Source organism: Cryptotermes secundus, unplaced genomic scaffold (assembly GCF_002891405.2).
Source record: "Cryptotermes secundus unplaced genomic scaffold, Csec_1.0 scaffold5096, whole genome shotgun sequence".
NCBI lineage: Eukaryota > Metazoa > Arthropoda > Insecta > Blattodea > Kalotermitidae > Cryptotermes > Cryptotermes secundus.
Window position 1 is genome coordinate 1 of NW_019718317.1, and position 13605 is coordinate 13605.

General features: G+C 40.6%; 1 protein-coding gene across 1 annotated transcript; it reads left to right on the forward strand.

Annotated features, from left to right (window-relative positions):
* Positions 1-2103: 2103 nt before the first annotated feature.
* Positions 2104-7736, forward strand: LOC111861329 (homeobox protein MSX-1; the record flags this gene model as incomplete). The annotated part of the gene is made up of 3 exons (XM_023845804.2): positions 2104-2349; positions 4562-4803; positions 5637-7736. Coding segments are annotated over 3 exons (767 nt in total), but the record flags the coding sequence as incomplete, so codon positions are not given.
* Between the last annotated feature and the right edge of the window lie 5869 nt (positions 7737-13605).

Genomic DNA, 13605 nt, shown 5'->3' on the forward strand with positions numbered 1-13605 from the left:
AAGAGACTGTGGACCTGTCGTCTGACAGATTACTGATGAATGAGCAGGTCACTAATGTAAAGCTAAGCAAGTTTTTAAACATTATTTAATCAAAGTATCTGTGAAGAATTCTATCAATTCGTGTAAATGATTATCTTTGTTTTGAGCTGGGATATCGTATTCGGTACAGGACTGGACGCGGGCTAAAGGACCGAGATGTCGGAGTTCGAGTCTCACTTGGTTCAAGAACTTACTCTTCTCCAAGTTGTCCAGACCGTTGTCTGGGCTCCAACCAGTTTCCTAACCAATGTGTACCAGGGATCCTTTCCCCAGGAATAAAGCGGGTAGGAGCGTGAAGCTGATCATTCTTCTCCAACTAGTGTCGAGTTCAAGAAAACGTGGATCCATACATGCACTCCACCATGCGTCATTATGGCGTACTGCTTAATCTGCTAAGCACAGGGACAACTTTATCTTACCTTTTATTGTCCTCCGTTTCCCAAGCCTGTAAATAATGGTCTTTATTTTCCGAATCTCCGTCGCTGCCTGTGCCTATTCATTCGTAGTCTGTTCCATTCACTTTACATAACCTACATATATGTACTCCACATGGGAACTTTTATCATAAGAATATCAGCTGTGAGTCTATTTGGATGCAGCGGTTCCTGATTCGAATGTTGTAAGCCCAACGGAACACTGAGCAATTAGGTGGCTCATTAATTAAGCAATAACTTCCGCGAATCCTCACGATTCTCATATTCACTGAGGGAAAATTTAGACTACCCTCTTTGGCGGATGATCACCTTTATCCTACTAACAGTCTCTTCTTCAGTTGTTTCCTTTTTCGAGAACGGCATCGTATCACGCAGAGTATTTTAGCTGTATTTAAAAATACGTCGAAAAGCCACTGAATCTTTGTGGCTGTCTGCACATGCTTCTCAATGTAGACTGCAGCAGGGTCTGTACAGATAAAAGTACAGTCGTGATTTGCTTTCGGTTCACATTAAAACGTCTCCCAAACTCCTTCAAATAAAATTAAATTCAGACATATATAATAAGCTGTATATTAGAAAATTATTATATCCAGCAACAATAGTTTGATGCAGTATGTCCACTGTAAATTCGTATTCAATATGATTTGCCACATAAGTCCCGAAAAGACGTGATCCCTAATTTTGCATTCAGAAAATCAGAAAAAGAATCATTTTTGAGTAAATTTAATGTCATATAGTTCTGAGGGTTCTAGTAAAAGTAGAAGTAAAGCAAAGATATCCCTGCAACAGACCGTGGAGCTTAGTAAGGTTGTGAGAGGTTGAGGCTAACACTTGTTCTGGACAATCGGCTCACTAATAGTGGTAAGTTTGTCAGCTTTACGCGCCGGAAGCCCTTTACACCCCAGGAAGATTTTTGTACTTATTTTTGTTAGAGGCTGAGTCGACCCCAGGGCCATAGTGCGGCTGGAAGAATTAGGTCAATTGAAAATTCCAATGACCTCATCGGGATTCGATCCCGCGACCTTCCGGCTTGTAATTTAGTGCCTCAAACAAATACGGTACCTCGTGCCCCCTCTGAGGGTTGTAAGCAAAAAATAAATAAGAACTTCATTATTCAGAAATCATAAATTCAAAATTGAATACCTTGCATATAATTCCAGGCAATCTCACAAAAATCATTAGAATTAGCAATATGAACTCCTCATTATCATCTTCTTCATCTTAAGGACCCAAAGAAAGAACACACATGATGACATGTCTTTGTTTAAGAAACAGTCTCTGAAAGATGCTTCGCCTTATATTTAGAACAATACATTGAAGGTAAGGTAGATCTGTCCTTGTGTTTAATTAATTAACCACCATGCCATGAAGATGTATAGTGGAGTGGAGGAATAGCTCCACCATTGTTGACCTCGGCACTAGATAGTGATTCATCGCCTTTACGCTTCGGCCGGGGAGGCCGTGATGGGCCCCAGAGCTGATCTAGAAGCTGTGGAGAAAAGAAAAAAACACTCTACACCAAGAATCAAACCCCTGCTGTCCCGTCCGTAGCCCGTCGCTACACCAGCTGAGCTCTCACGGCTCCTTATATAAGGACAAATATTTCAATATCGTGTTTTCTGTTCGACAGAAAATTTGCTGAGCGGGGACACAGTACGGTTGCAGAATGTGGTCCCCGGACACCCCACTCACCCACCACCACCACCCCCTGTACGATGTACACTGAGGAAACACAAACCGAACCGGAAGCCGCGGACACCTTTCACAACTCAGCAGTTGCTGTCTCTGGAGAAGAAGTTCCGGGAGAAGCAATACCTGAGCATCGCAGAGCGGGCAGAGTTCTCTTCCTCGCTGCACCTCACTGAGACACAGGTGAGTGAGTGGTTCTTGTGTTGTTTGGCAACTATATTAAACACACTGTGAAGCAATGTAATGATATCAAGGCACAAAATAATGCTAAATGACGAACCAATCGGACAAGTCAATACCTTTAGATGTTTGCGATAAAATACAAGACTTAAACATCTTCAATATGTTAACATGAAACTAAATAAGCCTGATTCCCTGTATACTTTNTACTCTTCTCCAAGTTGTCCAGACCGTTGTCTGGGCTCCAACCAGTTTCCTAACCAATGTGTACCAGGGATCCTTTCCCCAGGAATAAAGCGGGTAGGAGCGTGAAGCTGATCATTCTTCTCCAACTAGTGTCGAGTTCAAGAAAACGTGGATCCATACATGCACTCCACCATGCGTCATTATGGCGTACTGCTTAATCTGCTAAGCACAGGGACAACTTTATCTTACCTTTTATTGTCCTCCGTTTCCCAAGCCTGTAAATAATGGTCTTTATTTTCCGAATCTCCGTCGCTGCCTGTGCCTATTCATTCGTAGTCTGTTCCATTCACTTTACATAACCTACATATATGTACTCCACATGGGAACTTTTATCATAAGAATATCAGCTGTGAGTCTATTTGGATGCAGCGGTTCCTGATTCGAATGTTGTAAGCCCAACGGAACACTGAGCAATTAGGTGGCTCATTAATTAAGCAATAACTTCCGCGAATCCTCACGATTCTCATATTCACTGAGGGAAAATTTAGACTACCCTCTTTGGCGGATGATCACCTTTATCCTACTAACAGTCTCTTCTTCAGTTGTTTCCTTTTTCGAGAACGGCATCGTATCACGCAGAGTATTTTAGCTGTATTTAAAAATACGTCGAAAAGCCACTGAATCTTTGTGGCTGTCTGCACATGCTTCTCAATGTAGACTGCAGCAGGGTCTGTACAGATAAAAGTACAGTCGTGATTTGCTTTCGGTTCACATTAAAACGTCTCCCAAACTCCTTCAAATAAAATTAAATTCAGACATATATAATAAGCTGTATATTAGAAAATTATTATATCCAGCAACAATAGTTTGATGCAGTATGTCCACTGTAAATTCGTATTCAATATGATTTGCCACATAAGTCCCGAAAAGACGTGATCCCTAATTTTGCATTCAGAAAATCAGAAAAAGAATCATTTTTGAGTAAATTTAATGTCATATAGTTCTGAGGGTTCTAATAAAAGTAGAAGTAAAGCAAAGATATCCCTGCAACAGACCGTGGAGCTTAGTAAGGTTGTGAGAGGTTGAGGCTAACATTTGTTCTGGACAATCGGCTCACTAATAGTGGTAAAATTGTCAGCTTTACGCGCCGGAAGCCCTTTACACCCCAGGAAGATTCTTTGTACTTATTTTTGTTAGAGGCTGAGTCAACCCCAGGGCCATAGTGCGGCTGGNTTTGTTCTGGACAATCGGCTCACTAATAGTGGTAAGTTTGTCAGCTTTACGCGCCGGAAGCCCTTTACACCCCAGGAAGATTTTTGTACTTATTTTTGTTAGAGGCTGAGTCGACCCCAGGGCCATAGTGCGGCTGGAAGAATTAGGTCAATTGAAAATTCCAATGACCTCATCGGGATTCGATCCCGCGACCTTCCGGCTTGTAATTTAGTGCCTCAAACAAATACGGTACCTCGTGCCCCCTCTGAGGGTTGTAAGCAAAAAATAAATAAGAACTTCATTATTCAGAAATCATAAATTCAAAATTGAATACCTTGCATATAATTCCAGGCAATCTCACAAAAATCATTAGAATTAGCAATATGAACTCCTCATTATCATCTTCTTCATCTTAAGGACCCAAAGAAAGAACACACATGATGACATGTCTTTGTTTAAGAAACAGTCTCTGAAAGATGCTTCGCCTTATATTTAGGACAATACATTGAAGGTAAGGTAGATCTGTCCTTGTGTTTAATTAATTAACCACCATGCCATGAAGATGTATAGTGGAGTGGAGGAATAGCTCCACCATTGTTGACCTCGGCACTAGATAGTGATTCATCGCCTTTACGCTTCGGCCGGGGAGGCCGTGATGGGCCCCAGAGCTGATCTAGAAGCTGTGGAGAAAAGAAAAAAACACTCTACACCAAGAATCAAACCCCTGCTGTCCCGTCCGTAGCCCGTCGCTACACCAGCTGAGCTCTCACGGCTCCTTATATAAGGACAAATATTTCAATATCGTGTTTTCTGTTCGACAGAAAATTTGCTGAGCGGGGACACAGTACGGTTGCAGAACGTGGTCCCCGGACACCCCACTCACCCACCACCACCACCCCCTGTACGATGTACACTGAGGAAACACAAACCGAACCGGAAGCCGCGGACACCTTTCACAACTCAGCAGTTGCTGTCTCTGGAGAAGAAGTTCCGGGAGAAGCAATACCTGAGCATCGCAGAGCGGGCAGAGTTCTCTTCCTCGCTGCACCTCACTGAGACACAGGTGAGTGAGTGGTTCTTGTGTTGTTTGGCAACTATATTAAACACACTGTGAAGCAATGTAATGATATCAAGGCACAAAATAATGCTAAATGACGAACCAATCGGACAAGTCAATACCTTTAGATGTTTGCGATAAAATACAAGACTTAAACATCTTCAATATGTTAACATGAAACTAAATAAGCCTGATTCCCTGTATACTTAAAAGTAAGTAAGCAAAGCTATCCCTGCAACAGGCCGTGGAGGCTCATAGGGTGGTGAGATGTTGAGGTTCCCATATTTTCTAGACAATCGGCTCAAAGATGGCAGCAAGGTTGTCAGCCTTACGCGCTGGCCATCCTTTAGCCCCAAGAATATTCCAAGAGTATTCCTGGTACTCATTTCTGTTAGAAGCTGAGTCGACCCCAGGGCCATAGTGCGGCTGGAAGGATTAGGTCAATTGAAAAAAGCCAATGACCGCATTGGGATTCGATCCCGCGACCTTCCGGTTTGTAGCATAGTGCCCCAACCAACTACGCTACCGTCTACCCTCAAAGACATTAAAAGTATATATAAATGGGAGGAGAATAATTGGTTTGAAGGATCAATTATGATTCGAATCTTCCAGCCTGAACTGTTAGGTTCTTTATTTAACGATGCTGTCAATATAGAGACTATACAGCTTCGATAATAAGATGGAAAACTTATATGAAGAAGTTGGTTAAATGACACTTGGCAAAGGAAACAGAAGTACTCGGATACAACCTGCACCAGTGCCACTTCGTCCACCACAAATCCCTTAATGCTTGACCTCGAATCGATAAGTAACGCAGGCTGCACCTCCTTGAATTACAGGTGAAGATCTGGTTCCAGAACAGGAGGGCGAAGGCGAAGCGACTGCAGGAAGCCGAGATTGAGAAATTGCGGCTATCTGCGCGGCCCCTCTTGCCGCCATCATTTGCCCTATTTGGGGGCCCAGGTATTCACGGGGCCCATCCCGGAGCTGGTCTCATGCCGCCCCTATTTGCAGCAGCAATGGCCGCAGCCGCAGCTGGTAGGGGCCCTCCACACCTGGGACTGTTCTCCCAGCCGGGTCCCCAACACGGCCTGATGGGCGCCTTGCAGCACCAGTGACGGACGATATCCACTCTGCAGAAATATTATGAAACGACGCCTAAACGAGAAAGAATAACCTTAATACTTACCAGACTCCCTGAGCGTTGGTCCCCTTACCGAGACTAGTCAGCTTATGTTCCTAGAAACAGTTCAGTTGTTTCCCCATCCCTTCGAATTTTCCATTCTATCTATCTCCGACGTACCACATAAGCACGAATATAAGGTGATCCCCATTTTTCCAATGATAAAATCAGAAAATAACATAGCCTTTTTGTTACAAAATTGAAAGTATAAATATGATGTTTTAGGACATTATCCATCGTCATATTTTTATCCCAAACACCGTCCTGTTTATATTTCAAAACACAACGTTTCGGAAGCTGGATTCTGTCTTCGTCTTCATGTAAAATCTATTCAGTTGGGCTCAATCGATAGAGTTAGTCCCTTGAATGTAATTTAATTCTGACAGTTGCAAGCAAAAAGGACTAAATCTTTATTATTAAGGAATAATACATTCATAATTGAATGCCTTATATATAATTCTAGGCATTTGCACAAACGTCACTACAATTAGTAATTACAACTTTCACCATCTCATCTACATATTTGCTTTTACGGACCCGAAAAAAAGTGACCTCTTTTTTCTCTAAAAAGCATTATTTCAAAACGTCAACTTATATTCACCCTAATACGATTCTACTTGTCAGTAACAAGGATTGCTTGGTTTTCGGCTTGTTTAACAATGATTTGTCGAATGCATTTGGTAACTAGCTTCATACAGCTGAGTTCTTTTCCAGAAACTCTTAGTCATTCAGTTATTGATGAAGTTTCCGCCTCTACTATGAAACCCGAAAGTTTACACGCGCTTGCCACTGGACCCTATCCAAAGCCGGCTCATTTCGGTTCACACTCTCAACACATGGTTCTTTGTGATATAATCACTTTTCTGCTATGTACGTCTGTCTCTCCCAAATGAATTTCTTCTCTCGAGGTTTAATCCATTAGTCATCTCTCCACTTGTGCAAGACGGCATCTCTTCCTGAAATTCATGATGCTAATGACATTTCGCTCAGAGTACAAATTAGAAATATCTTAATTCACCCCTTCTGTCACTGTCTCTCTGTTTTATTCAGTCTCCTGAGAACTCTTTCCTCAAATAGAAAAATAATACCAAACAATGCAGTAGTTATTAATGACTTTGGCTTACAAAGGATTTTTTAATTTATCTGTCGCGGAACGTTCAAGGTAATATAATATAATTTCGCCTGAAAGGTTTGAGAAAATCCATGAAAATCATAATTAAAACAAGCTGTGTCAGAGCCGAGAATCGAACCGAATGCCTCCTGAATACGAAGCTGAGCTTCCCACAATGTGACACTGTACAAAAGTGGGTGCCATCCAAACACTTGTTATGTATTACGATTTATCAGTGGACGTTCCTGGAAATACAAGGACAGTAGATTTCGTATGCTCAAACCGCCCGTGAGGCGTAGAGCCATGAATGAGGAGAGTTGCTTTCTTAGCAGGAATTTAAACTAATACAAAAACCCATTTTACTGTGATCTTTTATCATTGTCGATACGAAATTATAAATTACTAATTTATTTTTAATCAAGGACACTAGGCCAGGCACAAGACGAACTGGACAAGAACACGATAATGCCATGATATACAACAGACTAAACATTGAGGCTATAAAAGTTCTGTTTCACCCTTCATGTTGAAAAATGTATACACATGACAGCTATCTAATATTATGTTACGTGAAATAATTCTAAAGTTTTTTTCTAATTTTCTTAGACTCTTCCTTCAGTGAGGGGGCACGCGGTAGCGTAGTTGGTTGAGGCACTGTGCTACAAGCCGGAAGATAACGGGTTCGAGTCCCGACGAGGTGGATTTTTTTTCATTTGACCTAATCCTTCCAGCCGCACTACTGTCCTGGGGTTGACTCAGCCTCTAAGAGAAAGGAGTGCCAGGAATCTTCCTAGGGATAAAGGGCGGCCAGCGCGTAAAGCTGACAACCTCATCGCCATCTGTAAGCCGACTGTCTAGAAAATGTGGGACCCTCAACGTCTCACAAACCTATGGGCCTCCATGACCTGTTACAGGGATAGTTTACCTTCCTTCAGTGCAGGTGTAAAATTCCGTAAAAGATGCTTATTTATTATTCCCAGTTAGCAACGGTCTAAAACAACTTGACTGAAGTGTCATTGTCGGTTAATGACACAGGTTCTTACTAGGTTTTTATTTTCAACAAATTTCTCTTATTCATACGCCGGTGGTAAATTAAAAAATATTGAGCAAATACATCTTTTTCCACATGACAGAAGGAATTTATGGGTCCTAAAAGTTTTAAGGCCGACCACGGTAGCCTAGCAGTCTAAGGCATGCACTGTCTTCGCTCGCTCGGAAGCCGGGATCTTGGGTTCGAATCCCAATCAGGGCGTGGATGTTTGTGTACGATTTTCTGTATTTATATATAGGTAGAGGCCTTGCGACGAGCTGATCACCTGCCCAAGGAGTCCTACCGTATGTCTGAGATATAGTAAAACCGAAGTGAAACGGAAAGTTTCATGGAGGTAAGCCTAGGCCCAAATGAGGGCTGTAGCGCCAATGAAAAAAAAAAGTTTTAATGGGTGTACTGTTTGTCACTCTGAAACCGGAGACATAATTTACAGACCTGCCTGAACTTACATTTTCAATACATCATTTTAACTATAAATTATTAGTACCTTATTATGTTTTCCTACTCTTTAGAACTCCAGCTTACACTAGTAATATTATATTAGGATTTAATGTAAACGAAATGTTTAATGTCTTTACCATATATTTAATTTATTTCTTTGGGGAGAGAAGGGGAATCAAACAGAAAAATATTTTTTTTTTATATTCTTTCCGAAGAAGCCTTCACTTTCAAGGTTGAATGCATGTATTTAAACAAGGAACGAGAAGAAACCTTAGCTTCCTACGCTTTATTATATCATGAAAATGGATACTAAACGTTCCTCCGAATGCTTTGTGGATTTGTATCAGACTGTACAGCGTCATATCCCAGAAGACGGTGCTCTTCATAGTCACCGCTGTGAGAACCTCAAATCCGACACTAAAATAATAAATTTGCTTACAGGAGAAGAGAAATCTCTCTAAATAATCAGAAAATATGTTATAACTTTGAGGAAATCATTTTGAAATGTTATAATACAGTTTTGCTTATATTAATTCAGATATTATGCAAATGTGTTGAGACAGAAATAATATATTATCATCTACAATTTTAACTTGAATTTAAGAAGAAATAAACAACACTTTCCACAACACAAATCAATACCAAACAGGAAAGGCTTGCGTATTATTCTTTTCTGATAGAGGAATACAAATTATTAGATGCTATTTTTGCTGGTCACTGTCATGAAATGTTGCCTGTACCACCTGGAATTATATTGCAAACACAAACACCTTTCATTTTATAAATCAAATGAAGTGGCCCCTGTGCGTTTTTCTTGAATGAAAAAAAAACTAAAATTATTTTTAAAAGTACTGAAATCTTGGTGTATCAATTTGAAATAGAACTACAGTCTCATTATAATGTAACCATCACACGAAGTCCTGTTTTAACACGAAAAAATACTCGATAGATTACATAAAGCATGCTGCAGAATTCAGGTAAGGACAGCATGCAGTCCTTAGTTGGCTGAAAGAGCAGAAGATTACAACTTGATGAAGTGACGCGTAGAAATCTCACTTCCTGTGTCATTTTTTGTAAGTTAAGTGTGATACAATTTGAACTTAAAGCGGTCAATGTAAAGTGTAAGGGACCAGACAACAAAAATGGAACACAGCTGATGTCTGAGTGTGGTTCAGTTAAGCAATTCCACAAAGTGATAACGTGACTTTTATTGATAATTTTTGTTGTACAACTATCTGTGACGTAATACTTGTTTTCGCGTTCCTTTTCCTGTCTTGTTGATATTGTATCATGATGTATATTATTGAGATAGTGATCTCATGAGTGTGTTCAGACAGTTTCTCGAATTTTTGTGTTCTCTTTTTTTTTTAATGAAAAGTTGTTTTTATAAGAAGAAATGTTTGTGACTCTATTCAATCTTAAGATTACCTCACCAATAATTTAATTTTGTTCGTCAGTATTATATCACTCTATCCGTACCGACTTTCTTTTTTACATTTCCTCGAACAAACCGACCTTCCAAGGAGGACAAGGACTTTTGTGCTTCTGCTGTCTCTTCCAATACGCATCACCTAATTCATAATTCGAATCATTATTTAATACAACATTAATACGAATTATAATCATGTTTTAAATATCTTTTACAAAATAAGCCACTTAAAATTCTATCTTTTGGGACAGAGGCCTTTTAGTCTGTTGAAAGTCAACCGACGTTTCGGAGGAAAATATAGTTTCTATCTTCGGGGTCGAAGAATAAGCAAAGAAAGAAACCAGTGTGAAAGCATGTGGCAAGCAGAGCAGCCTGCTTCACGCTGGTTTCTTGCTTGCATTTTCGTTGACCCTGGAGACGGAGGTGACCTGTTCCACCGTAACATCTCTTATCTTTCAACGGGCTACACGGTGTTTGGTCTTCATAACCACCGCTATGAGATCCTAAAATCCGGCAGAGTTCATGTAGATATTTACATATATCTGATTCCACTAACAGAAGAATTCACTGATCAGATTTTCAGGCACTTAAGGACGCTCTCTGATTTGCTGTAGCTACGTGTATATATTGTCTCAAGGCAAGACTGTGAAAGAAGAACGCGGATGGGCTTGGATGGACACTGTCATGTCAAATCTTAATGAACCATTCCTGAATTCACCTGGAAGCGCAGAGGAAAATCACAATACACTTGTCAGGATGGTGAATCTGCAGGTCCAGATATGACACCGTAAATGCATTGATCCTAACTGCTCAGCCACGTTGACAGTCGGTGAATTATTAAGTGATTCCTGACAGAAGGAAAGGATGTTTCATATTTCAGCAGCACCCAGACCGACTCTGGGATCCACCGAGCCTCCTATAACATGGGTACCTGGGGATCCTTTACCTGATATACAGCGTAATCCTTCCAGCCGTACTATGGCCCTGGTGTCGACTCTATCTCTAACAGAAATGATTATCAAGAATATTCTTGGGGGGTGGGGGGGTACAGTGCTGCTGACGCGTAAGGCTGACAACCTCACCGCCATCTGTGAGTCAATTGTCTAGAAAATATGGGAACCTCGACCTCTCACAACACTATGGTCCTCCACGGTCTGTTACAGGGATAACTTTAAGTTTTACAGCGGCAGAGGCCTGATGCTGATAACTCACCTATAATAATAAGTGCTGCGGTCAAGAATGGTGGAACCATACCTCCATTCCCCCATACGCATTCATGGCGTGCTGTTTACTTAATGAAAAAAAAAAACGACTTTACGTTTTTCGTATTTTATGAAAACAAAGACGACGATTTTAAGAGGAAACGTTAAGTCTAAGAGTAAGATGAAACTCATCAGATGAATTACTTTGGACGAGATTAGCATCTGCGTTTTATTCTTGTTTGTTTCTTTGTTTATTTTATTTTGATTTTTAATTCAGGAAAGCAGGGATAAATCAAATAGATGACTGAAACGTTTAACCATTTAAAGTACAGTGGTTATTACGTGTATATGACAAATTTTGCTGATAGAGGGTGTCACGTGGTCAACCCAACGGATCGCTACGGCCACTAATCTCGGTTTTCTAGACCGAAGTCGCTATTTCCTTGAACTAGATCCTCAATTATCCTCACGAGGCTGAGTGGAACCCGTTCCGGACCCCATACTTCTCAGAAAATCTGGTAACGCCGGGAATCGAAACAGGAACCTCTGAATCTGTAGCCAGGAACTCTGACCACTAGACTACAGAGCGCTCGGTTGACATAGTTCGCTTGCAGACTACAGACCACGGAGTTAGGTTATTATATGCACAATTTCTTTTAACATTAAACATGTTAACATTTTGCCAGAAGACCTTTGTTTATGTGCTTCGTGTGACTCTCAGAATAAAGAGCAATTATTGCTCTAAACAGCTCTAATCAATGATCTCTAGACAGAGGGTTTCCTTTGAGCAGGAGTTGAGTTTTTAAACATTATTCAGAAGGAATTGGCGCTATCGAAAATAAGAGTATGCATACGTGTACGAGTATAGTGGTCATTTGTCCGTTGCACTTTGCGCAATATAAACCAATAACTTCGAAAGATTTTCAAACATATCGTAAACCATGTAGATATTAATGAGATGAGGACCAATGACTTTTGTTGCACACACATTTCATGTATAGAGGGCCGTTTTTGAGATATTCCATTAAAAAATTTTAATTGGAGTCGAAAAATTTAACAATCGGAAACAGAACAGAGGGGCCGCTTGACAGAAATAGCTTGTACATTACATTTTAATTTCCTGCATACACTTTCACAAAACTTACCTAATTAAATAAGGCATCCGCAGATTGTGGAGAAACTAACAAAAACATAACTTCAGTCTTTTGTAATTACTAATGCCGTATCAATAGTCCTCTAATTTAGCCGACCCCTTCCACTCTGGCGCGTCTGAGTATTTACAATTAAAACGCCGTAAAGGATCTTGTAGAAATCGCCTTTGAGAGAGCCGGCCCTTACAGTAACCGAAAACACAAACTAAACGACTGCCTTCAGTTTAAGTTAATTTCGAACATAGAAAGATTTATACTTCCAGTAGCGGGAGACTCAAGGGTCAATAGCTTCCAGGTCAGGGGTGTGGAAACGCTAAACTGAAGTCTTATCGGGCGTTGAGGAAAGTACCCGAAACGATGTTTCTGTACTCCACAAACTCAAAATTTAAGGTATTTTATGTCTGTACTCTAGTGATCGAAGTCGGTTTCTAGTTTTACCTAAAAACGCATTATAGGTCTAGAGTAAAGATAGCTGACTGTTGAGTAAAATCCTGATTGAGGAACTATTAGATGATCACACTGATATATTGGTCCAGTGATTGAGGCTAGCTCTTTCTAACGGACCCAACAGAATAGGTTTTTCCTTCACCTGAGGAAGGAAACAGATCCAGTTTCCGAAACGTCGTGTTTTTATTAGTTATCTTAAAAACCAGGACGATGGATAAAGTCCAAAAACCCAATATATCAGTGTGTTATACACCATCGTCAGAATCCTATAGTAACTACTTATTAGATGATCAGCTACTCAAAGCCTTCTCTTTTCTGGAATCCGAAGTGTCAGTCCGGGCGAGTATACTGACTGTGCACAGGGCGGCAGAATTCCATGAACGGCAAAATTAATTTTAAATATAAAACTGGACATCCTTACCCAACAAAGTTAAGTTACGGCGCAGTAATCATTCTCCATAACTTGTACTCTTCTCAAAATACAATTAGAATGATCAAGTAAAGGAGGATAAGGTGGACAGGCATGTAGCAAGAATGAGGAGAAGAAGAATGCATGTAGGATATTGGTGTGAAAGATAGAAGAAAGAGACCACTGGGAAGACCAAGGCGTAGGTGGTTGGATAATATTTGAATGGATCTTAGAGAATAGGATGGGATTATATGGATTGGATTGATCTGGCTGAGGATAGGGACAAGTGGAAGGCTCTTGTGAACACGGCAATGAACCTTCGGGTTCCATAAAATTGTGGGAAATTCTTCAGTAGGTGGAGATTTGGCTGCTCCTCAAGAAGGG